This window comes from Protomyctophum bolini, assembly GCF_963924005.1.
Source record: "Protomyctophum bolini genome assembly, chromosome: 12".
Taxonomy (NCBI): Eukaryota; Metazoa; Chordata; class Actinopteri; order Myctophiformes; family Myctophidae; genus Protomyctophum; species Protomyctophum bolini.
The window spans coordinates 12,316,638-12,337,814 of record NC_137873.1 but is presented as its reverse complement, the minus strand read 5'-3'; the positions used below and the strand labels follow the sequence as shown (position 1 = coordinate 12,337,814).

The window sequence follows — 21,177 nt, the reverse complement described above, 5'->3', positions numbered from 1 at the left end:
ATATTCCTGTGGGGGGTTGGACAGGTATTGATTTATGCTGTCAATGGCATACATTGGAGCATGGATCATTCCACTGGGGCCTTGTTTTGGTGCATAGCAGTGGATTAATCTCTCAAACAGTTCACAAGGGGGAGGTCTGTATTTATCACGAAGATGCACTTAACCGTGGCCAAGACTGTCAAAGGTCTGAAAGAGAGTGGAGCGGAATACTAACTGGAGATTAGTCTCAGTTAAACAGAGTCTAAATAGCTAAATACGGTGGACCAAAACCCCAGGATCCACTTCTGTCAACCTGTGTGTAATCTAATCTCTAGGACCGCAATGTAAATCCTTTATGTGACTTTATTGCAATAGCCTGATTGATTAGCTAATATATTAGGCTATATCTCAAATAAAATCAACCAAATCAATAATATCAGTTATAATAGTACCCTCATTTGGGAAACTCATGCTTAAATTATATATGGCTGGTCCCTGCAGCCTGCAGGGAAACCTAACATCTAGTTTAGTTTTTTTTTTGTCTTATTAGTCTAGAAATTAGTATTATGTTGTGTTATATGTTGAGCACTGCCATTGTTGTCCCATTGTGAAGCACTTGATGCATTGGTTTAAAATGGTGCAGTCAGAATAACGTACTATTAAAGAAGATAAGAGTTTCGTGCTGCTGAATATTGTCCAAGCCACATAGGCCTATCTGATAAAAACAAAAATGTGAATTGAAAGTGTCAGTGAAAGCAACAGGCAACAAAATAAAATCAACACGATGTGCATATCATATCAATGCTATTAATGCACTGGTGCTTGAGTTGTTAAAAGGAAAAACTGTTGTTCCTGTTACTGCGTGTGAACTAATCACATCAATTGGTTAGCCACGCGGGGACGCGCAACAAGGCCGCGCGCACTCGCGCGTTCCAATATTTGTAGCCACATGCGCGTTCCGGGCGCCCAGTCAGCGTTTGACTCAGTCAGTAGTGGCAGTAGAGAGGGAAGAAGCAGGGATCCAGGATTTCCACTTGTCAGTGTGTGTGACTCCCTCATATTGCTATCAAGTGCACCCCCCACCCACACACAGCTAGAAAAATGTCCAAGTTGGAACAGATTCTAATTCTTGACCCTCCCGTCGACCTCAGATTTAAAGGTAGGTGAACGTGATTTATTTGTCTTGTTGATGTTGCTGCTGGTTTGCGGGTCGCAAGGGAGAATTTTAGCCTGAATGCTAAAGGTGGAGGAATGATTCCACACTCCCTCTTCCGACGACTTTTTCTCCCCCCCCTCCCCACCACACCCCCCGTTGCTAGTTAGCTTAGCTGGCTAACGTTAGCTAATAGCCTTCAGACCGTTCAAACCGCCATTTTACGTTAGCTAGCCCAGTAGCGAGCGACCTGGAGGCCGCGGTGAAGTCCTCGTGCTGCCGTGACGTGGAGGTGCTCGGGCGGCCTGCCCGTCATTCATTCTCTGTGTGTCTGTGTGTGTGTGTGTGTGTGTGTGTGTGAGACTGTTTGTGTTTCTGTGTGTACACTAGTGACATTAGCGCGATGCGGCTGTCAGTCACACCGAAGGATGAATTCAATGGAATTGCCGGGTTGACACGCAATCCCTTCACAAAAATGACGTAATTTCGACTAAAATGAAGTGTAAAAATGAGAAAAGTGTGTGTGTACGCGGCCCGAGGTAGACACCCCGAGAAAAGTTGTGCTTCGGTGTCACACATTGCCGACATAAAGAGCTGAGCAACAAGCTAACACCACGTCACGTAAAGTGCTGTTATAATAAATTAAGCTATATGGTAACGTTTAAAAAGAACCAGTGATGTGTCAGTTAGCTGCAGCTCATGTTGGCTAGGCTAACTGTGCTAGTAGTAGTAGCCACTAGTAAAAGTTGACATGCATGTCCTCAACAACACTGTCCAAGAACTGCAATCTTGCTTTTTGGGGGGGTCTTACTTGCAGTGATGTGGTGATTGAAGGGTGGACTGCTACATGCTCCCATTTAATATCATTGTTGGACAAAAGCACGTGTATGAACTCTGTTCTTATTATGACATAACCTCATTTGCAAGTAGTGCCCATTACGAGTGTTTATTATGTCGTTGCCTGGCATTTGAGCTGACGTAGTACAACTTGTGTGACTTGTCCCACTTATTGTGTGGATGCCATTTTTGCTGGTGGATGTGACTAATGACTATACAAAGGTGGTAATATTAATGATGAAATGTAGTAGAGCATTTATGCCAGAGAGCCTAATTTATTTTTCCATAATGATTGTTTTACAAGTAGTTTTTCTTTGTATAATACATTTAGTCCCAATTGTAAGGCTCACCTCCAAGGTTAATAGTATTGGAAAACCAAGAACTCTTTCGGGCCATTGCATTTAATATGATGTGAAACCGGCTTGCCCCCAAATATATAATATTTGTTTTTGTTCCAATGTTTTGATTAAGCTTTTCAATTTATATTTGGCCTTATCGTCACTCTTAGAATTGGACCAGAAGTGCTCTGTCATACTTTGCTCATGACAGTCACACAGTTTAGAGTCTCTTCTGATCAGATTAAAAATGTTACCCCGTACTTCACCTTGGAATAGGCACAAACAAGACTTATTTGCAATGAATTGCATATGACATGTTTGCAACACTGACATTGATGTGTGTACATTGTCGAAGACGGGGGAGAAAAACTTGAACATATGGTGACTTTGAGATGCAAATGAAAATGCAAAACTCTTGCAAATACATTAACATGCATTTTATTTTTTACCTGGCTAAGTAGCAAAACCTGCTTTATGCTACTCCAGCACTAATGCCACATATGCCCCTATGCAATTTGAGTACCCTTGAAGTGAATTTTAAGCTCTCCTGTATGTTTAGCTGTATACAAGGACCTGAGTTTTGACACAAGCTTATAATTCAACACTGTTGGGGTGCATTCTGCAAACCTGATGCAAGCCCACTGTGTTGCCACTGATGACTGAATGTTGAAAGGATATTAAATTAAAGCATAACACTGGAGTGAAAGGGCAGAGCTCATTTCTGAAAAGGTACACCAATACTAGGCAACATGAGGAGGCGGTGGAGGATGGCTGCAGCTCCTTAACTGTCACAGAGACGGTGCTAAATCTGTCCGTGTTGAATCTTGGAGCTGCTCTGTTTTAGAGACTCTGCTGGGATTCCTCCAGCAAGCTAGAGGGGGCAGCCCTCCTTTTCTTTCTCGGTTGATATTTTTAGAACGGGACTGGCCTGGGGGACCCTAACTCAGCAGCATACATGCAAGGAGATGAGGGATACTGGTAAATGTGGTCATGCTGTTTGAGCAAAGGTGGGACCTCAGAGTTATGAAACAGAATGCAGGCTAGATTGGTGGGTGTGAGCCTGCACATTTTCTTTGCAGTATATACTGCCTCTCATGGTTTTTTATTTGCAGTTTGCAATGTGTTAAAAAGTCCCCTGGGGTATGTATGCTGAGTGAAACTTTAGACTTCAAAGTATTATGAATATCTTCATGATTGAGGTGCAGTATCTCATGCCACATGGCTGGTACGTTTCATTTAAAGTACACTACAAATGTTCATCTTACTATCAGATCATTGTGATTACTCATTGTGTGTATTTCCATTCCACTTTTTTTGTTTCAACAGACTTAATGGGATCTTAATTAGGCCCAATGCTATTCACAGAATTTGTACGAGACTAGTTAGACTTGTCTGAAGTGAGTGGTGCTGTACTTGTACACGTTCTCCTCCCTGGCTTCTGTCTGTGTGTTAGGCTGCGCAACAGTGACACTTGGTGGTGACACTTGGTGGTGACAATATGCTATTTCCGTGCTCCACAGACACACACACACACACACACACACACACACACACACACACACAGCTGTATAGGAGTGGTCGCACCTCTCAAAATGCATTCTCATGTGGCATTTCAGGTTTAGTGGAATTCCTTTGACACACACCACCAGTGTTGTAAGTGCTGTAACCTTCCATCCACCACCATAGCTGTATGTTTTTCCCTTAGCTGGGTGTGACCACTCAATCTGGTCATGCATTTCTTCTTATCTCTGGGTAGTGGGAGTGAAGAAAGGCCTAGCTTGTAGAGGCAATCCTGAACACCAGGACTCCTGTCCTGTCCACATGCAGAGAATTATAGACATGTTTTTGTTGGTCCATTTCTGTTACTTATTCTGGAAGAAAAAGTATTAACTAATCTGGGTATCATATGAGAAATATGAGTAATCCCGAAAGTTGGTCTTAAGTTCAACACCACATGACCACACTGCAAATTCCTTGCTCTTCAGTAACACTATTTCATATGCATTGGTCTTTTCATAGTTTGCTTTGCAGTTAAAGGTGTGAGAAAAATCTGGCATTAAATATTTAAAATATGTTGTAACACTGGAACACCCATGCAACAGATGGACATGGATGCAAATATTTAGAAAGCTGAATAAATCGACACTATATATATATATATATATATATATATAATATAACAAATTATGCGCATAGCAGTGTTGTGGCGTTTAGCCTTTGCATATGCTGCACCATTACAGTTCATCCATGAGCGTCCTGCATTTGGCGTTGTATGCCGCTGGTTGGCCCGGCGCCTGTGGGGAATGCAAGATTCTGATAAGGGCATATTTAATGAGAAGAACTAGAGAATCAGGCCTGACAGCACTATGTTGGAACATCACTTATTGGTATAGATTGGATCTAACTGGTTTAGCAGGGCATTGCTTTCGAGTTAAAGCCTTCAACAGGTTAACAGGTTGTGCTGGCTTTAGTTTCAGTCATTTGTCAGATGGTCTACTCTTGTTCCCAAACCTTTTATCTCAAGACCCAAAAGATATTTAGACGTTTTCCCGGGATGCAAATGGGGGGTATACGTATGCATAAAAATAAAGTGAGTTTAACATAGTTTAACTTTGCTTAATGCAATCACATAGGACCTTTCTGTTTGGATGTATGGGCTGTCAAGGCCAGAAAGTAGTTTTTTGCCACTCAGTAGAGTGGCAAAGTTCTGTTCCTGCATAACTTCCCACGCGCAAACCCTCTATTAGTGAAAATAGGAGATCTACAAGCCCACAACACGTATGTTTATTATATTCTTTGATTATTAATAATTCGTATGGAATTTCTTAAATGTGATTGCTTTTAAAACTTGTTTAATTACCTTTGGCGCATACGCCAAAGTATTTGTAGGGGAAGCAGGGGAAGAACATGGATTATAATGCGGGTTATGTAGTTAATGTGTTAAGTACATTTTATGTATGAATCAAATCTGAAGGAAGAGCAACATTTAATTGACAAGATGAGATTTCAGCTGTAGGTGAACTCTGACCCTTTTGTATAAATTGACTTGAATTCACTTTGTGAATGCTCTGATGAAGGCTGCATAGCCAAAACGCGTTAGCGTTCCTTTTTGGTGTGCCAATAAAGAAATGGAAATGTGAGTACCTTGTCCCCCGCTTGTTTAATTTTTGGATGTGCTACCTTTTTGGAATTTTTATTTAATTGACTGTGTCCATATCTAGACTATATAAATAGCTTTTCTTTAAATTATTATATGGGAATGACTTAAATTGAGAAGTTGTGCGTCACTGCTGAATATGTAGCAGTATGAGACCCAGGGTAGCAGAATGGAATTGAAGAATCCTGATGTCACATAGAACATATAGGCAGAAACAGAATCAAGCACAGTATGCAGACCAAACTTGTAGGCTTAAGGTCTATTCATACTCCAGTTTTTTATGTCATAAGGAGACCACTGACCACCGACACAGTGGTTACTGGTTACGGTTAGAAATCAGCCCTCAACCGCTTCTGCCAGAAATCTGGGGAGGGAATCCTCGCCTCCCAGGTTCGAATCCTACTTGTGCCACTATTTTTGTGCCAACCCCAACAAGTTTTAGACCATGGCCGGTTAAGACTGAGGCGAGGGAGTCCGACATACATGGTTTTGGGGTATGGTTAGTAATGTCCAACGTTCACCTGTGTGCGATGTGATGCCACTCAAAGTGACTACTGCGTTGGGCTGCTGGATGCAAGGGCCAACCCCTGTTATGTCTGGCAGAAGCCTTGAGGGCTGATTTCACCCGCATGCGAAAAGTTGTTTGGGTGAGCTAAAAAACAAGAGAGATGTGTTTGGGTGAGCAAAAAACAAGAGAGATGTGTTTGGGTGAGCAAAAAACAAGAGGGATGTTTGGGTGAGTCGCTTACCACCACAGCGTGATGTCATGTTGTCGTTCTTTCGTGGTCACCTTATCGGCTAAAACTGGAGTATGAATAGGCCTTTCAAATTGTTTGAAACACTAATGCATTGAAGGTGGTGCTCTGAACAGATGGACCTGATTGAGTGGTATGCTAGGCTGTTCACAGCTACCTCTGTACACTGATTACACCTGAGCAGATGTATTCATTAACTGTGGCCATACATTTTCGGGGTGGGAGTGGCTCAGGAGGAAGTAAAGTGGCCGCCTCGGAATCGGAAGGTTCCTGATTCGATCCCCGGCTCCTTCTGGCTGCGTCGTGGGTCTCCTTGAGCAAGCCGCTAAACCCCTAACGTGTGTGTGTGTGTCATTGTAAAGTGCTTTGGAGAAAAGTGCTATAAATACATGCAGTACATTTGTGAATCCACAATTGATATCTATAAAACAACTTAACAGCAAATGTGTATTGATTTCAAATATTCTATTCAATAACATTTGTCCATGTCAAGCTTTTGGATTTAATTAGTTTTAACACTCCAGATCAGCAGGTTCACAGTACAGAGTCTCTTATCTCTTGTTTTATCATTAAACATAACGGTGAAGTAAATGTTTACATTCCCCCCTGCCCCCCCCCCCCCTGTACCATGCACATATCGCCCCATTTGAGAAAACTGTCTTAGGGCCCGGGAAGAGTATGACTACTATGTCAGTGATGTAAAATAATCTGTCTTAAGAACTATCTAAAACCCTATTATATTTTGTTGACCGTGGTCCTGACTCTTCCAGGCCAGGGGTCTATACTAGGAACGTTCCTTTTTAGTGTGGTTGCCTATGGCAACTGGCAAGCATTGTCCCATTTTATTTACAACTTATAGATAAACGTTATTTTGCCATGGTACGCCTCACACAGTTTCCCACAGTGGCTTCATCAGCAATCGTGTGCTTACATTTTGCTAAGAGATCTGTTGTATAGTTTAATTGCTATTCATTTATTAGTGAATTACTCTCTTCGACGACAATTGACAATTTTCAAACTTCACAACGTTTGTGAGCTTGTAGAGCTGCGTCCCTATTCTGGTGAACAGTTAACAGTCTGTGGCGACTGTTAACCAAAATAGGGACACTAAGGCCCAGGCACATAGGTTGCTATGCCTGACAGCATGTTGCGGGTTCGATTCCAGATCCTGACAACCTTTGCTGCGTATCACTCCCCATCTCTCCCCCTATTTCTCTCCCCCCCCCCCCCCCCCCCCATTTCCTGCATACTGTAAACTATCAAATAAAGGCAGAAAAAGCCCCAAAACTATTGTTAAAAAATAATCTGCCGAAGAAGCCATTGCACACCCACTCTGGAGTGCGTGTTCCATGGTCAAAAACAGAGTAGTCAGTGGTTTATTTTTATTTTTAGGACTGCATGAAGCGAGGCTTTTGTATTTTGTGAGCGCTAGAGGGGATGCTGCTACCGGTATCGAGTAACGCTTCTACTGCAGTGATGGCTTATAAAATAGCCTTTTGGTTATTTAAATGGGTAATAAACCAGATTCAGAAGAAGGGACTGGGAGTCTGGTACCTCCAGTTGAGGGAGTTGCTGGATTCAATCATTCAACAACTGTTTTTTTTTTATGAAGTCCAAACTGAATCTATGATGGATTTGACCAACATTACCTTTAAAGATTCCACCCTGAATACTTAGGCTATAGACTAATCCACGGAGGGGTGCCCTGGGCGCAGCCATAACTGAGGTGTACCATTAAGCACATCTTGACACCTCAGTATTGATTGCCTACACCTGGCCTAAAGGCCAAGGCTCTGTGGATTCGTCTATATGAAAGTTTCTACATAATTCCTACTAAATGGATGCATAAAGGGCAGGCATCTTCTCATATAAAGTTTCATTTACATTTTCCAGATTTGTTTTTGTAGTTGCTCAGACAGCATCATACCAATCATGAAATGTTCTCAGAATGCGGATGACTCTTGATTAAGGTATCTGGGTTATGGTTAACTGGCAGTAGCGCTTCCTTGACTTCCTCCATGAATCATTTTAGTAGAATCAAATGGATTTTCAAGCAGCTGTAAGCTGCCTCTAATGGTGATCCGTCTCGCATTCAGTCCTGTGTTTAACCCTGTCAAACATAACATAACCCCCTCACAGATGATGTAAGTGGGACAGAAAATCTGATTTCACAATCAAATGTCCTCAATGTAGACCTCTATTATGGGACAGTAGCAGCAGGGGAGTGGCTGGTAGAATATTATTCACCATGTCTATATAGTGCTAACTCTGGACCAGTACCCTGGTCTATACCATAACGGAATGAGGTCATTAGGATTTGTCATGCTGTGTTTGTGTAACTGCAGCATCATGGGTGCTATTTGTTTGACCCTGGCCCTGTACATGAGGCATGAGCACAGGTTAACTTCACACAGCACTCTTAGCAGTAATTGTGTTGATTATGTTTGTGGCCGGTAGGGTCTGACGATGGGGCTTGCCGTGGTGTTCAAGTTGTGTTTATGACAACATGGATCCATCACAGACGGATCGTTAACAGTCTAATTTGAAGCAAACCCTGTCGCACAAGAATGGACCACATCTACTCCCGATAATTCAACTGTATAGGTCAGGCCTTCAATTTCCAATATGGACATGAGGACATGTGAAATGAAGCATTAGCTGTCTGTGGTGACTGGTGAGGTGGTGATCTTCATCTTAGATGTCTGAAGATATGTGTCCTACTGATGTTCGCCATCTATGGGACTATGCTTGATAATGAGAGTCTATGAGAGCACAGATTTTCAAGGTTGCGTCAGTTTTAGTTTGCCATTTGAAAGAGGCTGTGGTTTTCTTCCTAGCCCTGTCCCTTTCAGAATCCCAGGCCTACTAATACAGAGTGTGTGCTGGTGAACCAAACTGAGTAAATGATGCAGAGATCTGTACTTTATATCTTTTTATTTTAGCCTAAAGGACCTTGCTAAACACACCAGGAGAATACATAAATGAACAACAATACAAAATGTGTTGGCGATTTCTAAACGGAACCATTCATTAATTTGGTGATACATGTGGATCGTTCGGGGGGAAAATCAACCTTGTTTTGAAAGATTAAAAAGAATTGCATCCTGTTATCGCTGCGTGAAGCCGTAAATCATGTTCAGTGTGGATGAACTCTTAACACAAACGGCAGTTTATATTAATGCAAATTTGCACAAAATGTTTGCCATAATTCATGAGTGGAGCAGGGTTGGAAAAAAGGTTGAATATGCTATATCTATCTATAAATGCACCAAGTCTGTGTGTAGTGTACGTCTGTAATGCACGTAACCCCCGAGAACCATTCGCTCCATCCACCCATTCCACACCACCACAGGGAGGGAGTGCAGTGCCCGGTGTCGAGTCTAGATATCACTCCTAGATCTCCATATATGGAGCTGGCCTGTTGTGACGTCACAATGTTGCTCTGACATCTGTATAGACTCCATATTTGGGCATGCCTGACTAAGAACTCCATATATGGGCATAAAAGTGACACAGACATAACGGGGTGGGGCATTAATTTCCAACTTGCATCGTTCCACTAGGCTAGTGCCCATTTGCCCAATGAGCACCGCTCTAGTGTATTTTTTAATGCCAATTCGGTGTCTATTGCTTTCCTTAACATGTTTTTCAGTATAAATGCATAAAGGACATATAAACAGTTTTGTGTTAATTGTAGAAAGTTAGTTCCATAAATATCACCCATAAGCCATGTCTACCATTTGACTTGTTCAACTGCTGAAGCAATGTTGTGACTCAGTCACTACTAGCCGAGGAGCTCTCTGTTTACTTAGTGAATTTAAACCAATTTAAGTTGAGTTACAGCCTGATAGCATTATTCAACTAAAAGACTTTAGAACTGCTTTTCTTAGCCAGGCTGGAAATGACTGTAGTGTAGACGACGTATAGTACACTATCAGCTTGTCCATGTTTGGAGCACAACTTGGAATATTGAATTGCCTTTTTCTCTTTTGGTGTACTTCGATATAGAATACATCTTGACCGCCATAATATTCTGTATTGTACTGGAGAATGGTGGGGCATACTAATTCTCAAGTCCTTGGAGGCCTTCACTTCATATTTATGGATATTTGCAAAAGTACCGGTATATGCTGTTATTCAAATCATTTTTGTAGCAGTGGTAACTAATAAGCTTCCTGAATATAATTTGTGACTCACTGCCACCAAATGAACAAAAGGAAAGGGGAACCCCCCAGCACACACAAAGCCTTTGTTGTTGACTATACTGTTAACATTTGTCTGTCTTTCTCTCTCTTTCAAGGTCCCTTTACAGATGTAGTCACCACCAACCTTAAACTGAAGAACCCTTCTGAAAAAAGAGTATGTTTCAAAGTCAAGACAACAGCGCCGCGTCGGTACTGTGTACGACCAAACAGCGGTGTCATAGAGTCTGGAGCCACCGTCACCATCTCCGGTGAGTGTGTTTGCTCACAAGACCCGAACTAAAACCAGCGGCCCTACCTACCAGCATTATGTTATGCAGTCAAATCCAGTGTTGACCATTACACTTTCACAATTATATTTACACTTAAGAATTTGTGTTTCACAGTCATTTAGATATTTAGTTTCTTGCAATGAACCTGCTTGCGCTACTAGTACATCATTGTTACATTAAGATATTTAATTGATCTCATCCAGATGGATTTTAAATGAGGGAAACAAAGTGCAAGATTACTAGCAAAGAGTGCAGGAACCACAAGTCTTAATATTATTATACTATGGGATAAAAGAGATCTGTTATCCTACAATGTAAGGACGTGGTAGGAGAAGTGTGACAAAAAAGCAGACACATTAAGATATAGCATACAGTAGGAGAAAGGGGGGGGGGGAGGTGATGTAACCCATCACCGTGGGAAATATAGATGGTGTGATGAGCATGATCATCAGGCTGATCTTGGATTTACATGGGAGAAGTTATCATTTCCTAGTCTTAAAGCAATCATGGCACCAGATCTTTCCGAATAACAAATTTGAGCCGCTCCACAAGTTGAAAAGAGTAGAGGCTTTCGATTGAAAAAGTTTTTTTTTTTTGTTCCTGGTTCCGGTGTCACATTGGCCCTGATCTGATGTTTTTGTATGTTTTTCTTTTTCAATGCACTAGTGGTACAAATATAAATTGGATTATATGAACATGATTGAGTTAGTCAAGTTAGACAGCAAGTTCTGGATGGATGCTGGCCTGTTATGGACGCTAATTCTGTACATCTGCCCTGTCTGGCACACAGTACCTGGCTGCTACAGTACAAACACAGGATGCTGTCTCAGCTAGGGCCGCAACGGTTCAGTTGGGATACTAACTGATCCTAATAGTGGATAGCACGGGCCTCAGATACGCATGTCTAAAAATGCGATCGCTTCAATTTGTATTTGTATGCCCCCATGTGCCCACTGCCCAGCAGCAGCTAACTGTGGCTAGCGATTCACCCTCGTTGTGTGCTATTTTACCCATTAAAAAAGTGCTGTAAAGTAAAAGTATTATCCAAATAATAATGGATTGCATTTTATAGTGCTTTTCTATGCACTACGTGCTTAATCAAAGCGTTTTACAATGGTCCGTTTACTCCGTTCATTCATACATTGGAGATGAAGCGGCGAACAGTCGACGCCAGCGTCCTCACTTCCCACATTCACACACCTATGGTGGCAACCACTGGAGGCAAGGTGTGGTTCAGTGTCTTGCCCAAGGACACTTCGACATGTGGACAGGCGGAGCCAGGATTCGAACCACCGACCCACAGATCATTGGACTACCTGCTCTGCCTCCTGAGCCACAGCCGCCCCAATATTGATAATGTCTTGGTATTTATTTTAACACTGACCATAACATTTCACTCCTGTCCTGTTTTTTCTTTAAATGTAATTTTAAAACCAGCATAACGGCAACTTGGATTAAGAAAACCGGGAAAGGGGGTGCTGACTGATGCTTGGCATTCAGATGTTGACCACCTCATTATTATTTGTATGTGTAATGTATGTACTGACGCCATTTCTCTTTTCACTTCACAGTAATGCTACAGCCCTTTGACTATGACCCCAATGAGAAAAGCAAACACAAATTTATGGTGCAGACCATTTTCGCCCCACCAAACGTTTCTGACATGGATTCATTGGTAAGTTTCTTATTAACCTGCTGTGGTTTAAGATACACCAAGTCTAAATCAAGCTTAACTCTAATAATTAATTCAAACCCCTACACCTAACCTCTAAATGTCTAATCCTAACTACAACCTGAATCGTTTTGTAATGGTAAACAATAAAAGTATCTCTCCTTGTGAGGACTGACCAGCAAAATAGTCCTCACAATATTTCTACAACAAATTCTACTATACTTGCGGGGACATTGTATAGTATTGTATTGTAATCACACGCACACTCGCACACAAACTCATACTGTATTGTGTGTCAGTCAGGATTTAATAATTGCCAATGTTTTGAGTTACCAGTCAGACGACTTTCCTTTTTTGTCTGCTTTTGTATCAGACAGTGTGACGTTTGTCCACCAGAGGTCAGCAGATACCCAGTCTGACACACACAGTCTGGCACATGCCTTGTAGCTCTCTGGTCATAAGCTTTGTTGAGGGGAAAAAGGAGTGCAAATGCGGAAGTGGTGCATAAGAAACCAGACTTACTGATAAGTAATCTGCTAGGGAGACCAATGCTTTACAGGTGTTCTCCGCTGTTATGTTACACAACCGGTCCGATAGACAATCTGTTGGTCATAAAGATCAGAACATCATGCTGCGATCCACTGGCTCTCTGGATGAAAAACAAACATTTGTTGTATATTATCCGAATATCCGTATTTACTGTAGTGCAACAACAATATTTCATTGTTCCTATGTTTAATTGGTTTTATGTTTTTTTTGCATCATACTCTAAAGTATATTGTCATACTACTGTATGTTACACTGCACATTAAACTGTAGCCACACAGCTACACTGAATTGGGTCATGTATACCGGTATATGTAGGAATCTTTCTGTATAAAACAAGCCAGTGGTCCGTCTAAAAAAGAGACTGATTCGTAATGTACCGTTGGGTTTTTAAGAGCATTTTAATTTTATGCAGCCTGACTCCCCAGAGCTTCATGGTTTTTTATCGTGCATTGAATGAAGACAGCGGTGCATGTGTGTGCATGCACACATGTGTGCATGGATGAGATCCAGCTGTTAACAGTTCAGCGTGATGAATAACACTCCCATTTTTCATGTCCGCCAGTGGAAAGACGCAAAACCCGATGATCTCATGGATTCCAAGCTGAGATGTGTCTTTGAGGTGCCTTCTGAAAACGAAGTGAAAGAGGTAAGGCACGTCTGGAGTGAGTTTAAAACTGATCCCATGTCTCTAGTTAACAAAAAATAATAATAGTAGAATCCACCAAAAACAACACACAGATGGCCTTGCTGTTTTTTTAATTACAATTGACATATTATGGATGCACCTGATTCTTGGATCTTTGGTGTGTAAACTTCAGTGGTAATTAGTTATCGACCGTTTACAGAACATCCCTAGTAATGGCTCATGTACAACAGAATTATTTAAACATTGGAAATTTGTAAACGTACGTACATGCAGTTAATCATTGTATCGTGGATATCGTCTCACAGACTGTAAACGTCCAATTCATCTCTGACTTTGATTCAGGGTCAATTTCACAGCTAAATGGAAACAGAACCACGTGTTGATGTGCAGGGTCAGCAGAACCTCGCATCAATCACGAGGACGACAAGTACATTATAGAGACGGCAAACTTGTACCCTGCAAAAATGGAAGAGTTTAATTGAAAAAACGTTTCATTTTTCCAAAGTCGCACCTTAACACACTTGCCTGCCAAAACGCAGGTCTCCGTCCTATCAAATAGTTATGCTCGCCCCAACACAGAGATTACCGGTAATCAAAAGACGGAACCATCATTTCATAACCGAGCGCACCAGTCTACATGGTGGGAGCGTCTATTGAGCAACATTCAATGTCTTTTCCGGTTGGCACGTCATCCAAAGTGGTCCCCCTCCATTTTAATTGATGGGATGAAAAATCTTAAAACGTGAATAACCAAAGATTATATTTTGACTGCCCATCGCGGTCCCGTCGCTTGTCACGATAGAAGTAATCATACCTCTCGTTGTTGTCGATCCCCTCGGGGGGGTGTTTTGCCAACATCTAGCTCCTTCCAAGATGGCGCAGAGCAACCTTGAAATAGGCTCTGAAGCTGCAAATCGCTGGGCGCCCTGATTTAATGGTTCCAAATACCCCTGGGCATTAAGGGTGTTGACACAATCGGTGCCGGGATGCCTTCAAAATAGGAACTCTGGGGTGTCGGAAAGACATGGCTGCTTTTACTCTGCTTTTACTCGCCTGATATCATTGAGGACGCGCTAGGACGTGTACACACGTCCTTTGTACCCTAGGACGTGTGGAGCCGTCCTACGGACGGAAACGGTTAATATTAGATTACCATCAAAAATATTTTAGAAACATTTAATGATTAATTTAAAAGGACTTTGTGCATGTCTGTTTTAAATGAAACTCTAGTGGGTGTACATGATTTCCAGAAGGAAAGTGGGCTCCTATCCAGGAGCAGTATTAGCCGGTGCAGACGGGCAGAGAACTAGGTTAGAAATTCGGGCTCTACTTCCAGCTACGCCGGCTCGCGTTCAACAGCTGGTTGATGCCCCGAGCTTGCCCACCCAATCCCCCAAGCCCAGGCACTGTTGGCAACGTCAGCGACCTTTAGAGATTCAGAACAGGGTTCCAGCTCTGAGGTCAAACGCAGTTAGCATCCGAGAGGTTGTTGTCAGGATTAAAGGGTCATGTCTGCTGATTGGCACAGATACTAACGGGATAGCAGGTGAGCAGCTGGAGGGAATGGTCACTGCTGCCTTAGGTTGGTGGTGTTTAGTTTTTCAGGTATTTGTAAATTTTCCCATACGTGAAATATGCATTTTGCCATCTTAACTATATATATATATATATATTTTTAAAGATATTCTTTTGCAGCTTACGCTTTTTATTGGTTTTTGAAGGGACAGACTGACAGTAAACGGGAGAGAGATGGGGGGGGGGGGGGGGGGTGACATGCAGTAAAGGCCGTGTCGGGCTCGGGAGTCGAACCCGCAGCACACTGGATTACCAGTCAGGTGCCCAGATGGTTACGCCACCGCCTGGGCCTCTTAACTATATATTAATGAACTAATTTACAGCCAACATTGATTCATTCTGTATGTCACTAACTAGCTTTGGTAATGAGCCACTAGCATCGACCTTCTGTTCAAACACCTCAATCTGAGAAAGGATTCAGAGAAAAAAGGGTTTTAAGATTGTGGTTTTGATGGCAGTGGACGGACAGGGGAAGGGGGTCATTTCATTGACGAACCTAGCGACGGGGACGCTGCTACACAATGGATATCAGCGAGACCATTCTGAATAAAAATAAATAAAATAAAAAGACGTCGGCAGCGAGCGCCATTGGCGAAAACATCTGCAGTAAATGAGTTAAGTACAAGTATGTAATTGAATTTAGTGTATTGCAGAATACATCACATGTTTTGTTTTCATCACCAAATGTTAGCGCTCAGGGTTACTAGAGGTGCAGCGACCAGTGGAGAAGTAGTTGTCTTGCTCAAGGGTGCCTCGCTGACCTTGATGCATACCTCCTCCGTTGTAGTGCACATGCCGTATATTACCTCCTCCGTTGTAGTGCACATGCCGTATATTACCTCCTCTGTTGTAGTGCACATGCCGTATATTACCTCCTCTGTTGTAGTGCACATGCCGTATATTACCTCCTCTGTTGTAGTGCACATGCCGTATATTACCTCCTTCGTTGTAGTGCACATGCCGTATATTACCTCCTCCGTTGTAGTGCACATGCCGTATATTACCTCCTCTGTTGTAGTGCACATGCCGTATATTACCTCCTCTGTTGTAGTGCACATGCCGTATATAACCTCCGTTGTAGTGCACATGCCGTATATTACCTCTGTTGTAGTGCACATGCCGTATATAACCTCCGTTGTAGTGCACATGCCGTATATTACCTCCTACCTTGTAGTACACATGCCGTATATAACCTCGTCCGTTGTAGTGCACATGCCGTATATTACCTCTTCCGTTGTAGTGCACATGCCGCATATTACCTCCTACCTTGTAGTACACATGCCGTATATTACCTCCTACCTTGTAGTACACATGCCGTATATAACCTCCTACCTTGTAGTACACATGCCGTATATTACTAGACACGACAGTGTGAATGTTATTGTCTAGTGTCTGTGGACAGATCAGGCACAGCGATAGTTAAAACTACATAAGAGTCAGTCAGTTCACAATAGAATTGAGCCAGAGTTCTCGGTGATCGTAGCGTTGATTAAAAAAACCTAGTGTCGATCGGACTATTTGAGCAGTACCTCACAAAAACAAATGTTTTGGGTATAACTCGTACTGCCACCCTCTATATATCCATGCCATCATGTTTGTCTGTTCTCCAAAACTAAGCCACATCAAACGAGACTCGGAGGCACTGATTTCCTCCCCGGTCCCTTTGATGTGGCTGCTGTGTGCCTCCAAGCCCTGGACGAGTCTCCCTGTCTCTGGCACAGACTCCCGTCTGGAGGCTAACCTCCCTACTTAGTCCAGGGCATGCTGGATTTCACTTCAGTGGTCTCTCTTTCTCTCTCTCACTCTGTCTGTCTCTCTCCCTCTCTGTGCATGGCTCATGCAATGTGCAGATTAAGCAAGAGAAGAATGACGTGGATCTGGCCAAAGCAGCCCCTGTGATGAACTCCGCTAAGGGCGACATGCCCTCTGCAGCCAAAGCTGTTAGTGCCTCCCTGGACGACTCTGAGATGAAGAAAGTGTTGGAGGAGTGCAAGAGGCTGCAGTCTGAGATGGGAAAACTGTCTGAAGAGAATCGGCAACTTAAGGTTGGATTTAAAGACGAGTGATTTAATTTGTGTAGTGGGTTTTTCAGACAATCTAAGAACCCGTTGGCTAAAATCTTTGTATTTTATTTTCTTTTTTTACAGACAATTGGCCTTTTTCTTTTTTTTTGTCAATTAGCCAATTAGGAAATGTGTTATTAAACCAGACACTAGTTGGCTGGGGCAAAAAAGGAACTGTTGGGTTCTTAGATTTCAGGTTACTTGAGGCAAAGCATTACATTGAAATGGAATTTGGAGATCTGGATGAGGCATTAAAGCAAAGCAGCCACAAGAAAATCTTGTATGACTCATACTATAATTTGATACATTTAACAGAAGCTAACAATAAAGAAGGTAAATAATCACATGAGATGTATATACAGAAAGAATAAAATCCTCACTCAGATGTAAGTCTTATTTAATAATGAAGAGGATCCACAGCAGCAGTCAGATCAGACGAGCGTGTTTCGGCGCGCAGGCCTTTGTCAGTGTCAGAATTAAAAATTCTCTTCAGTATTAAATAAGACTCTTACTTAGTGATGCACTGAATATTCGGCCTCAGAAAATATTCGGCTGAAAATGGCTAAAAATGCATTTTCGGCCTATTCGGTTTCGTCCCGACTAGGCCGAAAATATATCACAGAATAGTGTATGCAATTAATGCATTCAAAAGTGCTGAATAAATGTTTTATGGACCCATAATAGTGATTATTATTTAAGTTAAGTCTTGCCATAATCGGGTAGCTTTAAGGTTCGGCCATGACAGCAATGGTAGGAAAAAAAGATATATAATAATCATATTCGGTTTTCGGCCAACTGTTTCCTATATTCGGTTTCGGCCAAGAATTTCCCTTTCGGACAGTGCATCCCTAGTCTTACTACAACTGAGTGCGGATGTTATTCTCTTTCTACATGTTCCCTTCGAATCTGCACCCAGCACACGCCTGAATCTTTAAAAGACTGTTTGAGTTAAGCGTGCCTTTTCCCTTGAAGATGTATATACAATCATTTTCACTATTGGCTCCTGGGGCTGTTTTTAATTAGCCCTTTGCTAAACCCCACCCCAAAAGCGATTGTCCAATGCCAATCCAAATTGTTTAGCTAACATTGCTAAGGACGGAAAGCTTTCGTCACCTCATAGCGATCAGTGTTATTTTGCATGGCTTTGTTGTTGAACACATACACAGCTTAACGGCGGGAAAGTTACACGACTGACCCACTCCAGTGATGGCAATATAATACTAATTACCGTAGTTTTGCCGTGCATTACATGAAAACTCCTGACGGACCCTCCCTCTAACATTTCCTCGTATTTCTAGTTTATTGAAATAATGTCATGCACATTTGTCCAGTGCATAACCTACTGCAGGCTTGGTTGACTAGATTTTGAAGACATTTTTAAGTTATTTTCTACTGAAATGATCGATTATTTTTATGGGTGAGAAGGACAGCTTGCCATCGCAGAGTTGAGTGGGTGGGGCTTAGCGAAAGGCTAATTATTTCTCTTATTCCTTCCCAGGATGATGGACTTAGAATGAGAAAGGTTGCCCGCTCGGACCACGTGTCATCAAACTCCACCGTCCTCCACCAGGGCAGCACCACCTCGCTGCCCTCCCTCCTTGTTGTCATAGCCGCCATCTTCATCGGATTCTTCCTAGGGAAGTTCATCTTGTAAACTGGGAGACGGTGTGCCAGCATTGCTCTCTCACCAACCTCGCCCTGGCCCACGAAAAAAAAAAGAGAAAAAAAAAGGAAAATAAACAACCAACCAGGCCTGGCTGAAATCGAAGTCTTTCTGTTGACTTTGCCATATCATTGGTAGTGCGGCCTACAGTGAAACACGTCTGTACAGCATCATGTCGAGGGTGTTGCCTTTTTACAATCTTCCTCTCACACACGGTTAGTACACACGTCAAGAAAGAAAAAAATAAAACAAAGTGATTGCTCCTTTATCGTTTTATTTTTTTGATGGCTGGATGTACAGGTGGTAATGTGGATGTGGGGGGGAGGGGGGGTAATCAATCAATCAATTAACACGGACAGTTGAGATGCGCGTAGAGTGACCGCAGGCAAGAAGCAGTCAGAAAATCATTCTCTCTCTCTCTCTCTGTTTTAATAGAAATTGAATGGAATGTTAGGTGTCTTGTAAATGTTGTTTTAAAAAGATCCTTTTAAGAAAAAAGGAAATAACTTCCATCAAAAAACACCTTGCTACCTGTTGCTGGATTGCCTCTGAAGTTGACTTAATTTTGTTCAGTTTGTAATTTCTACTGTTTTCTCTTGGGGAATGTTTTGAGTCCAGCTCGGGATTTCGGTGCCTCCTTCCTTGTACATTTTCTGTCCTTTTCCTGTCCCTGACAACACCAATGCAGACTTTATATTATTATTAATTTTATTGTTCTTTTGTTTCTCAATACAAATATATTCCTTCTGAGGCAAAAAAAATGTTGACTGAATTTAGGTCTCATTCTTACAATCCTGTTCCATGGTATTAAGCATTGAAGAAATAAAAATGAAAAATGTTGTTTATTACTGTCTGACTGACTGTGTGTCCCCCTTGAGCCGTACACCATCAGACATTGCATATTTCATTCATAAACCCTTATCAAACATGGCTCTTAAGAGTCACTTCCTGGTTTGTATTGTGGCTTCCTCCACAGACTCACTGTGATGTTCAGCCAGCAGGTTTTATAATGTCAACAATCTTGACATAACACCACCCATTAAGGCTGGGTGGTGTGGTGATTATTTATTTTTTAATCACCCGAGGTGACCGAGGTTGTTGTTTCATGATCGTAGCTTTCCATATACTAGTAAGCAAACATTACGGCTAGAAAGCTTCTCCTGTTTCAGTGTATTGTGTCCATGTCTGTTGGGGACAATCGCTGCTGTCTGCGGCTTTGCATAAATGTAACTCCTAGGCCAAAGCATGTGTCACATGTACAATATGTGACTGGGCACAGGTGTGCCATCTTGTCGTTCGTTTATTTGGTGCACTCGGTGTGTTCTAAAATCTAGTCCGCCCTGACCGACCCTACTCAGAAGTTGGGATTGTCCAGTGTGAGTGCGTCACTGCCGTGTCTTGAGTGCTCCCCTCTACTAGTCCGGCAGCCGGGGTTGTGGGGTGGGAAATTATAGTTATTTTTATTGGCCTAAAATATTGTCTAACATACATTCATGAATCCACTTGCTGACCGCCTGTCGTTATTGAGCAATTTCTTTTATAGGGGTTTATATGTGACCATACCATTGACATCCTATATAAGGCAACATTTTCAAACTTTTCTTTTGCTTTAAGTAGCTACTAGTAGGGCGGTGTTATATAACCTCACAAACTATGCCTAAATCTAACCCTAACCTGTAAAACAAGCGCCCCCTCAGCGCACATCAGGTCTCGGTGTCCCCGGAAAAGTTAGTCCCGTTGCCGCCCAGTGCAATCAAAACGGAACACGTTTCGAGTGTATATCCATTGTTGCTTGCTGTGGTCGAACATCTCCCTGCTGATGCACAGTTAAGTCTACTTGTGGGTCAGTTCCCTTAGTGGTGCTGTGATGTCACTGATGTTCAGAATGTAGGTCTTGCTGAGGTGACCGACTGGGGGAAACGCTGTAGTGAAGTGACATCTGTGGGGACTGGCATGCAGTGACTGCTGCAGTTTTAGAGGGGTCAGTTTGGTCTTCGCTGATGTGAACCTACTTGGTCAAGGCGAAATTTGCACTGGTCTGCTCTGGATTATCCTGATTTTGACCTCCCCACACATTTGTGGGGGGTCCTCTATAATTCACCTTCAGGGTGATTAACCACCAACCCCCTGTCGATTAATTATCTCCCGGCAATGACCACCTAAGCAGATATTATCCCTTACTAAGCAACTCTGCATGGAAGAGTACAGTATGCAACCTGTGTTGCTCGTTGGGAGTGGATTAGGGGTAAAGTGGTCGGATGGGGTCCCCAGTTCAATCCCAGGCTCACACAGTATAGTGTCGAAGTGTCCTGGAGC

At 42.4% G+C, this 21,177-nt stretch overlaps 1 protein-coding gene across 1 annotated transcript; it reads left to right on the top strand.

Moving 5' to 3' along the window:
• The first annotated feature begins 946 nt into the window (after nt 1-946).
• LOC308325032 (vesicle-associated membrane protein-associated protein A-like) lies at nt 947-19,704 on the top strand. Its single transcript, XM_080777410.1, has 6 exons — nt 947-1,138; nt 10,520-10,672; nt 12,265-12,368; nt 13,477-13,560; nt 16,986-17,180; nt 18,697-19,704. Exons 1-6 carry the CDS (start codon nt 1,081-1,083, stop codon nt 18,850-18,852), a joined length of 750 nt encoding a protein of 249 aa, XP_080633536.1. The 5' UTR covers nt 947-1,080; the 3' UTR covers nt 18,853-19,704.
• Nucleotides 19,705-21,177: the final 1,473 nt, after the last annotated feature.

Coding starts and splice junctions, on each gene's coding strand:
- LOC308325032 (XM_080777410.1), top strand. CDS start 1,081: ATGTCCAAGTTGGAACAGATTCTAATTCTTGACCCTCCCGTCGACCTC. Junction 10,673..12,264: donor AGCCACCGTCACCATCTCCG/GTGAGTGTGTTT, acceptor TTCACTTCACAG/TAATGCTACAGCCCTTTGAC. Junction 13,561..16,985: donor CTGAAAACGAAGTGAAAGAG/GTAAGGCACGTC, acceptor TGCAATGTGCAG/ATTAAGCAAGAGAAGAATGA.